Source organism: Nelumbo nucifera, chromosome 7 (assembly GCF_055504915.1).
Source record: "Nelumbo nucifera cultivar China Antique chromosome 7, China Antique-T2T, whole genome shotgun sequence".
NCBI lineage: Eukaryota > Viridiplantae > Streptophyta > Magnoliopsida > Proteales > Nelumbonaceae > Nelumbo > Nelumbo nucifera.
Window position 1 is genome coordinate 33,507,207 of NC_142655.1, and position 20,595 is coordinate 33,527,801.

A 20,595-nucleotide genomic window follows, 5' to 3' on the forward strand; every position below is an offset into this window, starting at 1 on the left:
TCCCAAAAATTGTCCTTATTTAATCCTTGGGCCTTGCACATCATAAGGCTAAAGGCTTAAAGGCATAGGCCTCTAACAACTCAAGGATTATTTATATATAGCAAAACAATCCAAACCCCCCATTCTGCTCTCTCCTTAATTCTCTCTCCCTCCCCCTTCCCACCACTCCCAAACTACCAAGTCATCACCCTCTCACTCACTCTCCATTCCACCTATTCTTAGATAACGAAATGGGTAAATTTCTTAAACTACCCTTATTGTTTAACTAATTGACAAAGTGTACCCTTATTGTTTGAAAAATGACTGATGCTACTCCTATTGTTTTTGACAATTGACCGACTCTACCTTTATCGTTATCATCCCTTAGTATTCCATTAAAACCCTCGCACACGTGAGACACTGTAACATTTAAAATTCTTTTAAAATCCAATATTACACCCCTCCCTTGTTCCCTTCCTCTCACAAACAAGCCCTTCCTCCTCAGACCTTCAGTCTCTTTTCTCTTACCTCTCTCTATTTTTCTCAGCACAGTGGCGGCGAACCGGTATTGACCCTCTCCACCTCGGACTAGGTCCTTTCCTGATCTCTCTCTCCTCTCCCCTCTCTTTCCCCCTCTTCTTCTTCTCTTTCTCTTTCTTCCTCTTCTTCTCCTTCCTCCGTCTTCATCTCTGTTCATCGTCTTCTTGACGGTGAACAAAGAACTACCACCGACGAAACCCTGTTGGTAGACCGGAGTTGTATAGTTCGACAACCAGGGTGCTTCTAGCTTCTACTCTGTCCATTGTTGCCTGTGTTTTCCATCCTTCCAAGAAAATCTAATTTTCTTCATCGATCTCCACCAAATCTAGCAAAGATTTGGTGCCATAATGCATTGGTAAGTTGCGGCCTTTAAAAGAGGAAGCTGAGATTTTGAGAGAGAAAGAGAGAAACGAGAACCTCAAAAGGGAAGCCTGATCCTTTTAGAGTTTTTCAGTTTCCATTTTTCTGTCGTCGGATACCCTGTTTGAATTTCTGAATATATCGGTTTCTTAAAATTTTGTCTTTTTCCCATTCGGAAGAGATGCTTCAAACTTGGGAAACCAGTAGTCAGGAGCTCTTTAAATCCTGTAAATTTTTTGCATACCCTGCAGAAAAAAATGGTGGAGATGTAAAGGTGGAGTTAACAATATCTCTCGTCTTCGCTTCAAAATTTCGCTTAAAAAAACGACAGAAAAAAACCAGTCAAGAGCTCTTTAAAATTTCGGTTTCCATTTTTTTTTGCATCCCTTCAGACTTGGTGGTTTTCCTCTTCACTTCAATATCTCTTGTCTTCTATTCTGCATTCTCCAGCCAATCCCGATGGTTGAGATTCTCTTGATGCGAAAGTGGAGTTAACAACTTTGGTGACTGTACCCAATTGCTTCAGTAACTGTACCCCTCCTTCCCCACCGTAGAATGCACCCCTCGAGTTCTTCACCGGTAAGATGAGCTGGCAAAGGACCGGCTCCGCCAATAGCCCCTCAGTACTCCGCCTAACAGCCCCGCCACCGCGTGAATGTGGAATACCCCAAGCGTATCATCCACCTTACTAACCAAAGTAACAAATTAAAACGATAACAGCGTGTTAATCTCTACACTCCACTACGCACTACCTCTTTTTTTCAATGAATTAAATGCTAGCTAGCTGATCACCTTCTATAGGAACGAAGACTTCTTGTAGACCACGGAACGCTGCCAGACATTATACCCATCACTACACCGCCCACGATTGCACCACCCTTGCACGCACAGTACCAAAAAAAATTCCCATACTATGATCACAAAAAGACCTACCTGCTCCCGGAGTGATGCAAATGAGTCCGGTCATCATGCCTTGAACGGCTCCAATCACCGAGGGCCTCTCGAAGAAGAGCTCCAACCGGATTTGATGAACGAGCATTTCTTTTCCCTTTTTCTTATTTTATTTTGGAAATTTGAAGAAAAATAAAGGGTAAAATAGTCTTTTTATCTTACCCTAAAGAAATTGAGTCTCACCTATTCACGTTTAAAAACAAACATAAATGGAATCCCTTCTTTGAGTAATTTTGGAGAAAATAACTGACAACATCTCCATAGTCCATCCATTCTACCTTAATTAAAGGAGAGACAGAGACGTGCCTTCATGAGTGACTACTCTATGGAAGACGTGCCGTGCCCTTCACATCTTCATCAAGACACATTTGGTTTCAAAACATCTCGTTCATAGATTTTTACTTCATCTCCCTACCTTACAAATTCTTAATCCTTGTGTCCTTACTTTTTCTTCAATGGCTGTCGAGTTCTCTTGGGAGAATAAAAATAGAGTAGTGCAACAGGTGATGATGGTTTTTGCATCATTGTTTTCGTTTGAGCATTTTATTTGGAGCAATGGCCAATTGACCCCCTAACGTTTTTGTTTTGTTTTGTCTTTGCTGGAGTAAGTAACACACATAAATCATAGATGACAGTGACCTTCACAGCTTCACTCTATTTCAGCAACCTCAGGCTTGCGATTTACGTTGTTCGGGCACGATAACAAATCAGTTTAATGACAGGTACGTAATCTAAATTTCTAACGCACAATCTAAACTCTTATCATTAATTCCTCCCAAGAATTGTTTCGCATGCTACACAGCATTTTTGAGTTACAGACTACCCGTTTTTCTTAATCGTTCACTCTTATTCACTCTCTCATCTACTCTCTTCCGTTTTTGTGTCCATTTTCAAGTTTTTTGATAGAGACGAACCGCGACCACATTAATTCAAATATTATTAGTTTTCTAGCAACGAAACTTGAACAAATGTGATTTTGGGTGAAATTTTCAATGATGTGAGTGTTCATTAGTTTGTAAAATCTTTAAGCACATTAATGAACAAATGTGAATTTACAAACTTGAAGAAAGTATATCGGGTGAAGAAGGAGACATTTTATGGGTTATCAGGTCGGATTATCTATGGGTAAACGGGTCGGCAAGGTTAATGTTCACCAATTAATGTGTTTTACTAGTTATTGTTCACTAATTAATTAATATGTTTTACTGATTATTGTTCTTTCCATCGCTCCGATAACTGGTTATGTAGTGTTCACTAATTGATGAGAGTGTTTCACTAACTATTTAATGTGCTTTAATGGTTGTTGTTCATTAATTAATTAATGTGTTCTACCGGTTATTGTTCACTATTTAGTTAATGTTTGTTAATTACTATTTTTTGTTAATATTTCAGTAATTTTCAAGCAAAATTTCTCAATAAATTTTTGTTGAAAAATAAACCAAAAGTTAATTTTGGTAATTTGAGGAAAATTAGGTAAAATTATAACTTTAAAAATAACTTCAAAATAAGAAGTAAATAATTATATTTCCAAAAAATAAATTTTAGTAAATATCATTAATTAATTTTCTAAAATTCATATTCATATTTTAATTGAATAATTAATTTTTAGTAAATGATTTTTTTTTATATTTTTAGTAATATTGTTGAATAATAATTTTCAGTAATCATTTCTCAATAATTTTCAGTAATCAACTAATTGGTTATCCACCCAATATACATTACTGTAAATTGGTAACTAATTATTATTGAATAATAACTAATGATATTTTTTCTGGGTGGATTACCTCCTTTTCCAGTAAATGTCAATGTTTTTTCTAGTTGGAAAACCTCTTTTTTTTTCAGGAAATATCAATAATTAGTTGGCAACTAATTATTTTTCATTAATTGTTGAAACTCTCAGTGAATATTAGTAATTATTTTCAACAATTATCGTAAATTTATTGAAAATAATAATTTTTATTAATGACAATTGTTTCTAGAAAATAAATCTCAATAATTATCATTAATTTCATTTTCTACAATAGTTATAATAATTCATTTCACCAAAATTAATGTTTTGAAAATTAATTTTAGATAGTTCTTCTAACAAAAAATTTAATTAATTATTTGTTAGTAATTTAATTTTCAATAAATTAATTAATTACTCATAAATGTATAGTTAATCTGGATTGTTTGCACAATTAACTTTTCGGGTTATTGGGATGGGTTTTTGACATGATACTCGCTTTCATAATTTGTCAAAAAATAGTGGAAAATACTATTATTTATTATTAAAACAATATTAGATCCGAATATCTCTAATTAGTAATTATTGTTTTTAAAAGTAGTAATTTACTAATTGTTGTTTTTAAGCCTTGTACTTTGACCCCTAAAAAAAATTAAACAAAAAACTCCCATGACATCTTTCAAATAATCAATTAATTATGTTAATCAACTTTCTGATTTTCCTGTACATCGCACGGGTCCCCGCTTGTTTAATTATAAAATCATAGTTTGGTTCATTTGGCTTGGATGTTTAAACTAATTGCCCCCACCACCCCAACAAAAAAAGTGGTATCATTTCTAGTTGATTTTAAATTTTGTATTCCACTTCCGTCATCAATCAAAACAAGTTTCGTTTATTATAATGAATATGATATTAGAGACATGCACAAATTTTCATAATTTTTGTTTTTGAAAATATTATTATTTTTTTATGACACCGTGGACCGATAGACCCATTTTACGTAGACAATTAAACCACTAAACTACCACTTGAATGGGAAAACAATTTTGTTGTTTGGTTAATTTTAAAATTTGTTATTTTTATCATTAATAAATATACTTCGTATTCATCCTATGCTTATTTCTTTTTTTGTTTAATATGATAAATATATGATATTAGAGTGTTCCATTTTTCCTACAAATTTTTTATATTTTTAATTTTTTATCATATCTATTTTTATATTTTTATTTAATTATGACATCATGGATTTGACTAAGATGGTTGAACTGCTAACCTACTATCCAAATAAAAGAATGGTTTTAGTTTTTGTTTAGATTTAAAAAATATAGTTTTCTATACTATTAAAATTAGGTGGTATATATAGCCATATAGATTTGATAAGCAAATATATAAAATTAGTGGAATTCAATGGTAAGAAACAAAAATGAATTAAACATGAATTTAGTGAGAGAAAACAGAGATTATACTTTAATCATAGGTCTTATTAAAGCGAATTGTGTAAATTAAAAGTCATGATGATGGTTTGAATGTTATTATTAGAACATGTGTAATAAAGGCCCATTCAGATTTGGTGCATACACAAGTGTGCCAACGGAGTTGCATAACAAATCACGAGTGAGAACATTTATGTTCCTTATGCATGGGACTCGTGGGATGTGGCCTCTTGTGTACTAAATATCAGCATGTTGACTTTTATTTGATTTATAGCCAAATTTGCACATTAGTGTTTACAAAAATTTGTTGGCAATGAAGATAGGTAATCAAAACATTGTGTACTGGTGGATTTGTTGTCCTTCAACTTAAGGACATAGTTTTAAATCTTTTTATTTGTATTTTACACCAATGTTTATTAATTTGTGATTGAAACAAATTGTTGGGAAATGGGGTCACTGTAATTTTGGAGTAGAAGCTCTGAGGCGTGTCTGAAGACACTGTCTTTAGAATGTTATTTGCCCCACTCAGTTTCACTGATTTTGTTGTTGGGTTATAGGCAAATCCGTTCTTAGGATCAACAGAGCCTTGGACGAGAATCTACAACCAACAAAGTTGAAAAATCTCCGAAGAAACCTTCTACGAGACTGTAGCAGATCGAACTGAGAGAGAGAGAGAGAGAGAGAAAGTAGATTTCGAAAATGTGTGTTTTTGAAGTCTGATTCCTGCTACTTAAATAGTTTATGAAAGGTAGGTGTTGGTTTAGAAAAGGAACCTTGAACAATCATAATTTCAAACAATGTGACTATTTAAAAGGTAGTTAACCGTTAATGACTGTTAATTTTGAATTGTGCCTCTTGATCATACCTGGTCAAAATCGTGACTGTTGATCTCATCAACGGTGATCAACGGTCAACATCACACCAAAACCAAAGCCGCCCTTCACGAGCAAAGTGCGCCTCTAAAGCGCCTCATTGCGCCGTGCAACGTGCACAGTATCAAACCTCCATACTCTCCTCTACTATTTCTAAGAAGTGTAAATTAGTTCCTATTAAAATACTGAAAACAAAGCTTATAATTTTCCAATGTGGGACAAACTCAAAACTGGGTTTTGTAAGAAAAAAGCTAATTTTTCCAATCAAGTGTGCAGGTGTAATTTCTCATTTAATTGACCAATCAAACCCATTGGATTTAATCTCTTATGAGATTAAAATCCAACAATCCCCCACATTGATTGATCAATTACATAGTTTCTCTCTCAATCCAAACTACTATGACACAGTTATGCATACAAAAGGTGTTTATCAACTTAAACATTTTGTTAGTATAGATATCTCAGAGTCTTGTTAAAGTTATTGGTGGTAAAGCCTTAAACCAATTACTCTCAAGACAGACCGGAGACACATATACACACCAAAATGTCCAGTCTCTGCAAGAGTTTCAAATTTTGCTCAACACTGTTATGGCCATGTGCTTATTTCTTGGTTTCATGAACAATTTCGAGATCAAACCCAAACTCTCATGAGAAGCGGCACTATTTCTATATTCACATAGGTGAACTCCCACTATGTGTTCCGTTATTTGACACATTTCAGAACTTCATTAAGAGTTTAACTCAACCTCTCATCATCACAGACAACATTGTTTATGTTGTGATGGGAAATTTCTCAATGTCAGTGCTAATAGTCACATTGTTGTAACTTGTTGTTACCCATTAAACCCAATACTGATGGTTTTTCGGTTTAGGTTGAGTTACCATTACAGGTGACTAAGTAAAGGTTTTAATCTCATTTCTTTGATTGTCATTCTTACCAATTCTCTGGCCAAACCCTTGGTAAGAGGATCAGCCAAGTTTTTACTTGACCTCACATAGGTTATAGTGATGACTTCATCTTGAATCAGTTGCCTAACAAATTCATGTCTCGGACTTTATGTCTGGACTTACCCTTGTATGTACCATTGTAGGCTCTTGACAGAGTTGTCTCACTATCACAGTAAATGAAAATCGGAGACATAGGACTAGACCAAAGTTTTATATCCAATAATAAATTCGTAATCCATTCAGCCTCTTTTCTAGCAGCCGCTAAGTCTATGAATTCGAATTCCATGTTTGAGTGAGATATATACAAGTTTGTCTCTTGGATGCCCAAGAGATCACACCCCCACCAAGGACGAAAATTCATTTAGAAGTGGACTTGTTATTTTCATTACCAGTAATCCAATTTGCATCAGTGTACCCTTCTAGTATAGCTGGATAATCACAATAAAACAAGCAAAGTTCCAAAGTTCTCTTGAAATACCCAAGAACTCTTCCAATTGCCTTCTACTGCTCTGCACCGGGATTACTTGTAAACCGACTGAGTTTACTTATTGCAAATACAATATCAGGTCTAGTACAAAACATAACATACATCAAGCTTCCTACTACACTAGCATACTCAAGTTGTACAATTGCTCTATCAATATTTTCTACTAGCTTTATACTAGAATCATATGACATGTTATATTCTTTAAACCCTAAATGCTTAAATTTCTCAAGTACTTTTTCAATATAATGTGATTAGCTTAATGCATAACCCCTACTGTACTTTTTAACTTTTATTCCCAAGATGGTATCTATTTCTCCTAAATCTTTCATCTTGAAGACAGAGGATAAGTAGTTTTTAGTTTCATTTATACCAATCATATTTGTAACCACAATAATCATATCATCAACAAAGAGACATACAATTACTCCATAATTTTTAGTGAATTTTGAGTAGATGCATTTATCAACACTATTATGATTAAAACCAAAAGCTAAAATGCAAGAAACAAATTTCTCATGCCACTGTTTAGGTACTTGTTTTAATCCATATAGTGGTTTAACTCGTTTACAGACTCTCTTCTCATTTCTAGGAAAAACAAATCCTTCTGTTTGTTCCATATAAACTTCTTCATTTAAATCACCATTTAAGAAAGCAGTTTTAACATTTATTTGATGAACAAATAAGTGATAAATGGATGCTAATGCTACGAGTGTTCTAATAGAAGTTTTCCTAGCCACTAGTGCAAAGGTGTCAAAGTTATCAATCCCTTCTTTTTGACTAAATCCTTTGGCTACCAATTTAGCCTTAAAAGTTTGTCCACTTTCATCAGTATTGTATTTTCTTCTAAACACTCATTTATATTTGATTGGTTTTGATCCTGGAGGCGGGTCTACTAATACCCATGTGTTATTTGACATTATTGAATCAATTTCATCATTTATAGTTTCCTCCCAAAAGGCAGCATTTCTAGAGGTCATGGCCTCACTGTAGGTTTTTGGATCATTTTCAATGTTTAGGACCATGAGTATCTTATTTAAAATTTTTTATCTATCAGCATTAACCAAAAATACAATTGACTGAGTAGAGATAAAATCTGAATCTAAGTGTTTCTATGTTCTTTGTCTTTGACTCTATCTAGGTTCTATTGTAGGTGTTACAGTTGTGTCATTTCTTCTTTCAGTTTCATTATTATCAATAGGTATTGAGATCTGAGTTTCTCTTTCAGGTTCTTTGTCATTTTTTGTAGATTCAGAACACAGTTTATTATCAAAGAATTCAACATCTCTAGTTTCAATTATTATGTTGGACTCTAACTCTACAAGCCTATAGGCCTTACTATGTTCTGCATATCCAACAAACATACTTCTCTTAATTCTGAGTCCTAACTTAATTCTTTTGGGATCTAGAACTCTATAATATGTTAAGCACCCCCACACTTTTAGATATGCTAAATTAGGCTTTCCTCCTGTCCATAATTCATATGGGCATTTGTTATTAACTTTAAAAACAGTTATGTTATATAAATGGTAGGCTGTTAAGAGTGCTTCCCCCCACAAGTTTAAGGGTATATTAGCTTTTAACAACATGCAGTTTATCATTTCTGTAAGTATTCTATTTTTCCTTTCGGTCAGGCCATTCTTTTGAGGGGTATAGGGAGCAGAACATTGATGTATTATTCCAAATTCTTCACAGAAATAATTAAACTCATTTTTAAAATATTCAGCACCCCTATCACTTCTGAGGATTTTAATTTTCTTTTTTAGTTGATTTTCAACTTCAGTCTTGTACAGTTTAAACATGTCAAAGGTTTCATCCTTAGTTCTCATAAGGTAGACATAGGTGTACCTAGAAAAGTCATCTATAAATGTTATGAAGTATCTCTTACCTCCTCTAGTTAATACACCATTGAGTTCACAGATGTCAGAATGAATTAGTTCTAGAAGTTGATAATTTCTCTCAACATTAGGGAAAGGTTTCTTAGCCATTTTAGACTTTACACATATCTCACATTTTTCAGTTGATTCATTATTGTAAGCAATTATACCAAGTTTGATCATGTTCTTTATGGATTTAAAATTCAAGTGTGCTAATCTATCATGCCAAAAAGAGAAAAAATCAACAATATAAACATAAACTTTTCCTTATTAATACTTAATTTGAATATACCATTACAACCATATCCCTTTCCAACAAACATCCTGATGAAGGAAGATTTGGCCCGACCTCGTAACCACTCAACACGTGGCAAAGGCAACAGCTCAGCACAACAGCACACCCAAGGCGCGAGCTCCGAAGGGAGGAACCAGCGGTCCGAACTCCCTACAAGGAGCCCGAACTCCCTACAAAGCCCGAACTCCCCACAAGGAGCCCGGGCTCTCCCTTAGGCCCCGAGCCTTACGAAACAACCCGAACTGGCCCGGCCCATGGCAGTTCGGGCAATACCTCTATCCAAACTCAAGACTTAACCTCGCACACTACTCCAGCACTTCGCTTCCATGACGCCGAACTAAACAAACCACACCGTACCTGACATCGAAGAAGTCTGTATCCAGGGGCGGCGCACCTGACTAACTTGGGATCTGACGCTTGACAGCCGCACTTCAACGGCCACCTGCCACCGCCATCTCCAGTTACAGAGACGGCTCCGACAAAAAGAGTAGTGGCGGTTCTGCCCCAGCAGAGGTGATGACACCCGAACTGGCAGAAGCACAGAAGTAATCATGCATGACCTGACAGAAGCTTAGGAGTGAGTGCACGAAGTGGTTATAAATGGCTCTCTACCCCCCAAGAACAAGGTATGTGAACTTTGCGCCATCTGGTTTTATCTTGCCTTTGAGGAAATACTAACTTGAGCTTCAGAGCATACTCACCGGGTTCCTCCCCAGAGATTACTCTCTTTCCCCTTCGTTTCAGGCACCTTCTGCTCCAGCCCAAGGCAAGATCTTTGACAGGTAGGACCCGCCGGATTGCGCACCATCACATCCCATTCTTGGATAGGATTAGTTTGTTGGATTCAAAAACAACTTTGAATCCCCTCTTACAAACAAGATTTACTAAGACCAAGTTCTTTTTAATGTCAGGGACATGGAGAACATTCAGGAGAGTCAGTGTCTTTCCGGAGGTGAAGTTCAACTCTACGTTGCCTCTTCCAGTAACTTTGGCACATGTTTGGTTTCCCATCTGTACCTCCTGGCTATCAGTCACTTCTTCATATGTCTTAAACAAGGACTTGTCCTTGCAAACATGGACTGTGGCGCCTGAATCAAACCACCATCCAAAAAACGATTATGCCATGTTGACTACAGTAATCATGGCCACTAGATTGTCTTCTACCATATTTGTAGACTTAGTTCTGCCTTTCCGATGTTGGCAGACTCGGGCATAATGCCCCTTCTTTCCACAAACATAGTAAGATCATTTCTTATTGTTGCTCTTCTTGAAGTTCCCATCTTTCTTCTTTACTTGTAATGTAGGGTTAGTCTTCTTCGATCTGTTTTATACAAAATTGACCTTAGAGTTCAGCATACCGGCCAGGGTCTTATCCCTACTGTCTATATTCTGAGACTCTTCTTCAATACGAAGGTGTTGCTGAATTTTCTCCAAGGTAAGTTCTTCAGCCTTGTGCAAAAGCTTCTTCCTTTAATCCTTTCAAGAGGGTGGAAGTTTGGTAATGATTGCTCCCACTTGGAAAGATTCAGGAAGGATGATGTCAAGGGATTGAATTTTGTTGACTATCACCTGTAGTTCATGAACTTGCTCCAGTATGGGTTTATGGTTGTTCATGGTGAAGTCAAAGTATTCTGCAATAAGATACTTATTCGTACCTTCTTCTTACACCTTGCATTTGAATTCCAGGGCCTTCCAGATTTCTTTTGGAGATGTAAATTCCTTGTAGAAGTTGTAGAGCCGGTCTGATAAGGCAATCAGTATGTGTCCTCGATACAAAAGTGAGTCATCTTCTTGTTTTGCTCTTTCCTTCTTTAATTTTTCCGAGTCTTTGTCAGTGGGTTGAGGAAGTGATTGCAGATTCGGGTCCAGCAGATAGTATAGTTTTAGTGTGGTCAGAAAGAAGATCATCTTGTCTTTCCATCGACTGAAGTTTGCTCCATCGAACGGGTCCAGTTGAACAAGATCTTGGTTCATCATCTTGATCGAAGTCATGCTTGCTTCCGCCTCCATTGTAGAATAACATTCTAAAATTGTTGGGAAATGGGGTCATTGTAACTTTGGAGGAGAAGCTCTAAGGCGCGTCTGAAGACACTGTCTTTAGAACGTTATTTTCCCCTACTCAGTTTCACTGAGTTTTCTGTTGGGTTACAGGCAAATCCATTCCTACGATACAACAGAGCCTTGACCAAGAATCTGCAACCAACAAAGTTGAAGAATCTCCAAAGAAACATTTTGTGAGACTATAGCAAACCGGATTGAGAGAGAGAGAGAGAGAAAGTGGATTTTGAAAATGTATGTTTTTGAAATCTGATTCCTGCTACTTAAATAGTTTATGAAGAGGTGTGAAGAAAAGGTAGGTGTTGGTTTAGAGAATGTACCTTGAACAATCACAATTTCAAACATTGTGACTGTTTAAAAGGTAGTTAACATTTAATGACTGTTAACTTTGAATTGTGCCTCTTGATTACACCCGATCAAATCATGATCATTAATCTCATCAACGGTGACCAATGGTCAACATCGCACCAAAACCAAAGCCGCCCTTCGCGAGTAAAGGCGCCTCTAAAGCGCCTCATTGCGCCACGTGTGCACGTGTTGCGCGGTATCAAACCTCCATACTCTCCTCTAATATTTCTAAGGAGTGTAAATTAGCTCCTATTAAAATACTGAAAACAAAACTTATAATTTTCCAATGTGGGACAAGTTTAAAATTGGGTTTTGTAAGAGAAAAGCTAATTTTCCAATCAAGTATGCCGGTGCAATTTCTCATGTAATTGACCAATCAAACCCATTGGATCTAATCTCTTATGAGATTAAAATCCAACACAAATTATTGAATCGATTGAGCTATCACCTTCGATCTAACCATTTCCTTGGTTAACAACCAAAAGGCCTTCTTAGTTAAACTGCTTACCTACTTAATTTGGTCAATAGGACATGAGTAAGAGATTATTATTTTTTTTATAATTTTAGCCATTTTCATCTTTAAAAATAATAGATATCATTTTCCACAATTTTTTTTTTGTTTAACATGATGAATATATAATATTTAAAAATGCTTAATTTTTTAGAATTTCTACGAAAATTGTTATACTTTTATTGTTATTATTTAATTTTTGAATCACACATTTATTTATTAGATTAAAATATAATTCCAATTGATTTTTAGAACATTGATTTTAACTAGTTTTTTTTATCCTATGCTCAAATAAATTGGTTAGATTGGTTAATTTGTCACTTGAACAAAATCCTATCCATTTACCACCAAACTACTTGTTTACAAAAATAGTGACTTCACTATTATGTTATTGGCATAACAAGTTAAACCATTGATCCATTTAACTTGGTCAATGGGTTTATGGATCTCATGTGCATAAGTTTTAATTATTTATTTTTTATTTTACAATTTTGTTGAGCAAATTAAATGAAATGATGTCTATGGGTTTTTTTCTCAAAAAGGTGGGATTTTGGGTTAGACATTAATTCTCTTTGCTCATGACTTTTTTATTCTACTAGTAGTAAGTATGCATGTGCTTTGCATGTAACAATTTTTTATGATGATGATAGTGAATGCTATGTTTCTAAAATTTTGTATATTTCTATCTCTATAAAAATTATTCTTATTTGCCACACGTTTTTTGTTTAATAGGATATTAGAGATGTGCCCCAATGTTTTTTATGATTTTTTATACCTTTGTGTACTTTCATCTTTTTAAATTTTTATTATCATTTAACAATGACATCAAGGGTTGACACATTTTCACCCAAAAACTTGAATTGTTGGCTGACCACCAAATAAGAAAGCAACTCCATTTTTGGGTTGGTTTTTAAGTTTGTATTTTAATTTTATCATCAATAAAAACAATTATTCTTTGTTACACTTATTTTTCTTTAATATTATCAATTAATATAGGATTCAATGAAAGAATGATAGTTAATATCCTAAATATAAGACTTAATGAGAGGCAATTGAATGAGGAGAAATGCAATAGTTCAAATTACATTTTGTGCTCACAATTAGAGAGGACCAAATTAAAAAATACACCCATTTTAGTAAAAGATATTATTTAATGAATGTTAATGGGAGTTATTGCCTTAAATATAAGACTTAATGAGAGGGATTGAATAAGGAAGCAAGTGGTTGCTCAAATTACATGTCTGTCCTTACAAGTAGGGAGGGACTAAATTAAAAAAGTGGGGTATTTTATGCAAACAAAAGTTTCACATTCTCATTCACACTTTTAATAACAATATAGATTTATTTCATTGATAAACAATAATTATGATTTATTACACTTACATTTTAATATAACAATTATACTTTAATAGAAACTTAACCACATTTTCTACAAATTCATATTTTTATAACTTTTTTGTTTTTCTATTTATTCTTTTAACTTGTATTACTTGAATTATAACATTATAGGTTCACTTATTTGATCTAGAAATCTGCACTATTCACCCACCACTTAGATGGAAATATCATTTTCAAACAGTTTTAAATTATACATTTCATTTACATCATTAATAAAAAAAATTCTTTTCTTATCACACTAAATGTTATTTGATATAATTAAGATATAATATTAGATATATGTTCAATTTTCTGTCATTTATTTATGTTTTTATGATTCTTTATGATTTTTATTTTTAAAAATTTTATTATTTAACTATTACATCGATCCATTTGACCTAAACCACTAACCCATCACCCAAATAGGAAAATTCCATTTCCCTCATTATAAGGCTCACGACCCAAGGTTGTTGCTTGTCCAAGTTAGGCCTGATTTGTATGGCATGGGACCTCACAATGACCTCATGTAAGCCCACATGGATTCGACCCAGCCTCTGTGAAAAGGCCTGGCCGAATTCACTGCTAAACGTAGTGAACCCCTGAGCACATCACTATGGGCTCAAAATGAGCCCAACATTTACACTTAAACGATCTTTGAATTCAGCCATCCTATGAAGACCCAAGGATAATAGACTTAAGTAAGATAAAACCCATCAGATATTCATCCCTTAATGGTCTCTTACACTTAACCTCTCGACCCATAATGATTAAACACTATCTGATAGGGAAGGACCTCTCCTTTGGCTACAAGGTGCAGTGTCACACTCTCTGCTCGAATGGATCCCAATAATTAAAACCTTTTGCATTTTTCATAAAACATATATATATTTTGCAAAACCAAATCTCAAAAATAGTTGAAATCCACTACCGACAATTTAGGTTTCCATCAGAGAGATTGTAAACCCTATCATTCACTTTTTTCGACAAAGGGGCCGATCCTATCACTATGATCACCCACTTAGATGAATTCTCGGATTGCCCCAACATACCCAGGTTTTGACCCTCAATGAATCTCACTGATTGGTATATCAAAGATAGCATAATCCGACACTTATGCAGTACCATAATCAAGCCTAAGGGTTATGTGCAATTTCTAGTTTTGTCCATCAATCTCCAAGGTCTAGGGCATAAGTGGAAAATGGTTCAGGTTCAATGTTTCAACCAAACATACACACTACATGTGCTTTGGGTCTAATCCTAGCAGCTAAGACAAGCTACCCCAACTTCTTTGACAACACATCATTGTCGGCCTTGGGAAAATAAACTTCCCAAGTCTATCCAACGGCTGAGAACATTCTAAACTAACACGAGTCCCATAAGTGTCCAGTTTAAGGGGTAAATTCACAAAAACATACCAATATTAACATGAAACAATAATGTACTTTTGTTCATTTACAATAAATGTATATGTACATCAATCTTATTGGAGCTAAGGGCACACATTGTCTAACACAAACCACATACTGATACTTTAGTTGTGTTTTTGCAGAGATGCGACCGAACACTAAGGAGTTGCTACTAGAGGCGGCTAAGTCGCTGAAGAAAACCTCGGGTGAGGGCCTGTCGAAGAAATAAGTGTCGAGAGGACTCATGCAAGCGCCTATTGGTGCTGAGGCTGAGAAGGGGAGATGACTTGCCTAGGCGAACCAGCGGCAGGAGCTCACCACCAAGAAACCAACTAAGACCCTTCAGCCTCCGAGGGGCAAGAGGCTGGCAACGAAGGACCACCCTGCCGAGGTCGGTGATGCAAGCACGCCAAGGGGACACCCAGCCGAGGCGGTCATTGAGGGTCCTGCCACTCAGGGCCCCGTGACTTGTCCAAGTTGAGGGGCGATATGTTGTTGATGACGCGGTGCACCTTCCATCCCCAGTGGAACGTCAAGGATGGAGACTCCTTGAGCACCTCGGGGGTTGGTTAGGCCCTACTCACTGGGATGGTGCCGACGGCCAATAGGAACACCATGACCCAGAAGGGCGTGCAGGGTGTCCGAGACACCCTTATGGATTGTATGGCCGAGGTAAGTAGTACTTGCTTTGTCACTTAGGAAAATTTTCTTGTTCTTTCTTTCCTTTTGCTGACGATCGTATTTCTGTTGCAGGAGACTTGCTATGCCGTTGACCTATGTGATAAAGTGGAGGTTCTTTTATCTCAGCTGAAGGCCTCCGAGGAGAAGAGGGAGCAACTCGAGGTCTAGGTTGCTGAAGCAAAGAGTGGCCGATAGGCAATCGTCTCGGCCATGCAAGAGGAGCGTGATCTGAGGCAAGTCCTAGAGGCTGAGGTCTCTGCTGAGAAGGAGTTGGTGTGGTCCTTGAAGGACACACTGAAGTTGGCAGAGAACAAGTTGAATGCTTCCAAGGATAGGCGACTCTCGGCCGAAAAGTGGTGCGAGGCTGTGTTGAAGAGGGCTAAGGAGGTCGTGGATGCGTGGAAGAAGACTCTAGATTATCAGAAGGAGTTGGCTGCTTATGGTGCCTCTTCGTATCTTGAGGGCATTAAAGACACTAAGCCCCAAGTGTTGGCCTTGATGCCTGAGTTTGACATCAACCAATTGGGGCTCCTACTAGATCCAGTGGCCGAGGGACCCATGCCCATCAACAGAGAGCAGCCTTCCGAGGACTAGGCCGTTGGAAAGCAGCCCACGCCAACCAAAGCAGCCGAAGTATGAAGGATCGCCTTGAGTTGCTCTTTCTTCTCTTTTCTTTTTGTCCAAATTTTGTAAGGGGCTCGACCTCTCCCATCCGAGGCTATTTTTTGTAAGGATACACAGATGACATCAATGAAACACTTTTTTGCTTAACTTGTTCCTTTTTTTGCTTCTCTCTCTTTTTTTTTTTTTTTGCTAGGGGCCGATGCCTCCTTCCGAGAGGTCACAAATAGTGAAAAAAGGTAGTGGCCTATTACTTAGATGTTTGTGTAGGAAACCAAGTTAAGGGAGTCTATCCGAGGCCGAGCTATGCCATCAAGGGCTCGGGGCCCCTTTCCTTAGCGGGAAGGAAAGGGAGGCGAATGCCTTAGCTCTCCTGGCTTGTTCTCCATCCCCATCAAGGTTGCTAGGCCAAGGCCGAGCTACACTGCCTAGGGTTCGAGGCCCCTTTCCTTAGTAGGAAGGAAAGGGAGGCAAATGCCTTAGCTCTCTCAGCTTGTTCTCTATCCCCGTCAAGGTAGCTAGGTCGAGGCCAAGCTATGTCGTAGAGGGTTCGGGGCGAGGCGTGTGCCTTAGCTCGCAAGGCTCAGCCTTTCTTGGGGATTTTGGGGTGTGAGCCTACGGTCAGTTGAGGTCGTGGGGACGTGCTTGGCCAAGGTCACGGAATTCTTCCTATTTTAGCAAAGTACTTAGCTCATTCTAGTGTGTTTGTTCATGGTAGACCGAAATCTTTGTCCGTTGCCATAGTTGAGGTCCTTGTGCTTTCATGCCTTAGCGAGGAGGGCAAGTAGGCATTTGGTTCACTAAGAGTCGTTTGCCTTGGTTGTCGTCCAGTCCAAGCATATAACCTTGGTGAAGGTTGTTTGCTTCGGCTAGTCGCACGGCCGAGGGGTCCTAGCAGTTAAGCGTAATCAAAACGTTTACACTAAAGCTGAAGCTGAGGGGACCGCAGACTCTTGCCACGCTTCTATCGAATGGACATGAGGGAGACGACGGTTTTCTGGCACCATCAACTGCTGACAAAGTGGGAGAGGAAAAGATTAGGGAACTTCTCCCATGAGCTGATGGAGTGAGGTGGGAGCCCAGAGAACCATTGGCGGGCTGCCCCCTTGAAAGTCTCTTGGAAAGCTCGACATGTCAAGGCGTCAAAATATTTGTAAAGGAGCTTGAATGCTCGGAAGCTTTTTAGGTGGTCGTCTAGGTCGGTGGTTCCATCGTACATCTCCAATGTGGGGGCTTTAAAGTGGGGCAAGAGGGGCTCCAAGGTGGTGGAGTCGATGAAGGCGTCCATTCTACTAGGCGAAGGGTTCTGGCTTGTAGAGGCATCACCTCGGCTCTCTTTAACTTGCCGAAGTTCGTTTTGCATGGTGTCGATCTGCACCTGTAGGTTGACAATCATTTGGCCGATGGGAGCTTGAGCCTTGTCCTGGTCCTCTCGGACGTGGAACGGGTCAGCCCTATTCCCAAAGTATTCTGATGCGAGTACATCCTGATTCCTTCAGGCCCATTGTTTGTTGAGGAGTTCTCACAGAGATTTGAAACATGAAAGGGAGAGGCATGGTGTTAGCTTCCAGTGTCATCCTGATTCCTTCGGGCCCATTGTTTGTTGAGGAGTTCTCACAGAGATTTGATACATGAGAGGGAGAGGCATGGTGTTGGCCTCCAGCCCTCGGAGGAGGACTGTAGTTGCCAGAGCGCCCACCTTCATCCCGGGGGCTTTCCACTCGATATTGTTGATCATGGCCCCGACAGTTGTCGTGGGACCTGGCTGGATCTCCTCCTTGTCGATTGGAGGTCTTCGACGGGCTGCTGCTGTTGGACGCTGAGGGGTTGGCTCTGTTAGGTCCAATGGGGCGCTGGATCAATGGAGCTTGGGAAGAGCATCCACTGTGATGCCCCCAGGCTCCCAGCGGGGCAGCTACCTTGTGGGCGGCCTCTTGCCGGGCACCCTACCTCATCTAGTCTCTAAGTGATGTTGTCTAACCAGTTGAGGACCATCCTGAATTACATGTGTGCCTTTGTCATTGGGCCTGCCATGTCCTCGTAACAAAAAATAACAAATTGATTGCAATCCCGTCAGAAATTGAATTTGCAACCCCCTCCTACTCTACTAGTAGCCCCCCCTATAAATCACATCCTGCCCGTGAATTTGGCATCAATTAATCCACGGGCAAGATTCAGTCCACCCCTAGTCTAGTAGTAGCTCCACCTAGGGGTGGGTGGACTGAACGGTAAAATCTCCAAAATAAAATCTATAACCTGGTCTGGTGGCCTTTGCAGTTTAATGAACCGTCCATGTCTTACAACGTTGACTGAATCACTTGAATCCTACAATATTGCGTCTTTCTGTTCTCTGGGTAAGAATTTGATTCACCTAAACGTGCAACTGAGCCTACCTTTGAGGCTGTGACTGATCAATAGAAAAAAAAAAAGCCTGACTAGCTATTAGTTATAAATAATCTATTTGACATACCGGAGTTAAAGTTAACAAATAACAACTAAATACCGCAAAAGTTAGTCTTTAGCTTTCCAAATTATATCAACAGGCTAAGAAAGAATAATCACGGGAGTATCCCGCCCCTTCTGTCCAGTGGAATATTTGTCGGAAAATTAAAATTTTGATTAGATTACCCTCGGTATAGGAGGGATGATAATTTTCTCCTCATACCACCAATTTGAAAGGATAAACACCCTTGCAATGAGAAACAAACTGGACTAAATAGTATCAAAATTCAAAAACAAACCCACGGCTGGACAAATATATCACAGAAGCCCAAGTATCAATTTCTCTTGGCTGAGAACTAAACAATATGCAGATTCAGCTCGTAAACTCTTTTCAGATCAGCAACATACTGAAACCTCTGTTTCCCATAAGATCCCTGGCTAGCTCTCCTTTGCCCAATTACAACATTCGACCCTTTTTAGTATTTCCCATGAACAAGCATGTATAAAAAGTTTTTGGGAAGCTATGAAATTGTCATATATCACGAGTCATGATTTCAGATTCCCACCTTAGTTCCCTGAAGGTATCATACCAACCAACCGCTTTATCATATAAATGCTTATTTGTGCTTTCTCTGGTCAACAAAGTCACGAGTGCTGCTCTCGAGTGAAATGATTATTTAGCTCATCTTTTCAGTATCTATTCATGGTCAATAGGTTTTGTTTGACTGCATTTCACGAGACCAGGGTTCTCCTTGACTGAGTTTCGGCCCAAAGCATGAGCAAGCATTCTCCTTGCAGCTCCCAAATGCTCTTGTTTCATACTGTCCCTGCAAACATCTCTGCCATAGCTTCCATTCTGCAACATACCAAAACTTGAGGATTTGTTATGGGATGATTCCTGCATCTTTTCTGTCTGCGATGCATCATCACTTGCTAGGCTTCTTGCTGTTGGTTTACCACATGAGTTACTAGGTTGCAATGTCAACTTCTGGCTGCATGCGAGTCTTTCCCGAGAAAGTTCCAAGCTTGAACTATGACAAACTTCATTGTTCTCTCTACTGTTCAATTTCTCCTTTTCCCCTTCATATTCTATATTGTTTGGAAGAGTGACCTCATTGGACAGGTTAATTCTTTGACCCAATGCATGTGCAATCATCCGGCGAGCAACCACAGGGATGTTCCGTGGCTTTTTGCCAACAGATTGTTTGGCCTCACTGTCATCTATAGAAAAGATTCGTTGACGAGCAGCCAGATAAGCTGCCTCCCTTTCCTCAAGTGATGATCGAAATGAAGGCAGCCTTCTTGTTGAGTCTGAAAGAGAGAAACAGTATAAAGAACTTAGATGCAATCTTACAAGTTTATAATTTCAAATTAACAGTTCACACATAGATACACAGAGAACAGATTGTTCGGATAGATTCCTACTGTGTGGAGAAGTATTTCATACTGTCTTTTTGGTTTTAGTTTTCTTCCTATTTTTGAATTTGAGGGGCTTCATCTATTTACCACATCCCTTGATACTTTTCTAAGGGTATGCACTTTGTCAACACTCTTGGCCGAATAGAGAAGAGAACAAGAACAATCTTAGGTGTCCAGAATGGTCGACCCCCACCTCAAAGAGTCTTATATATTAAAAGATATGTACAATGACAAGAATGAATAGGGCTGAAAGACAAAAAGAGGATA

At 38.0% G+C, this 20,595-nt stretch overlaps 1 protein-coding gene and 1 long non-coding RNA gene across 8 annotated transcripts in view; one reads left to right on the forward strand and one right to left on the reverse strand.

The window, feature by feature from the left end:
• The first annotated feature begins 205 nt into the window (after nucleotides 1-205).
• Nucleotides 206-16,613, forward strand: LOC148790343 (uncharacterized). Of its 2 annotated transcripts, XR_016078578.1 has the most exons (4): nucleotides 206-2,333; nucleotides 2,440-2,552; nucleotides 15,309-15,837; nucleotides 15,919-16,613. It is a non-coding gene; the product is annotated as an uncharacterized LOC148790343 (long non-coding RNA). The 2 variants fall into 2 exon arrangements; XR_016078577.1 differs by having other exon boundaries at nucleotides 208-2,552.
• Nucleotides 16,614-19,062: 2,449 nt separating this feature from the next.
• Nucleotides 19,063-20,595, reverse strand: part of LOC104598296 (uncharacterized) — a 34,476-nt gene continuing 32,943 nt past the window's right edge. For all 6 annotated transcript variants that reach the window (XM_019197953.2, XM_088891367.1, XM_088891368.1 and 3 more), the window contains one exon: nucleotides 19,063-20,220. In XM_019197953.2, the coding sequence (XP_019053498.1) occupies nucleotides 19,607-20,220 (614 nt within the window). In that variant the 3' untranslated portion in view covers nucleotides 19,063-19,606. The remainder of the gene's footprint in view (nucleotides 20,221-20,595) is intronic.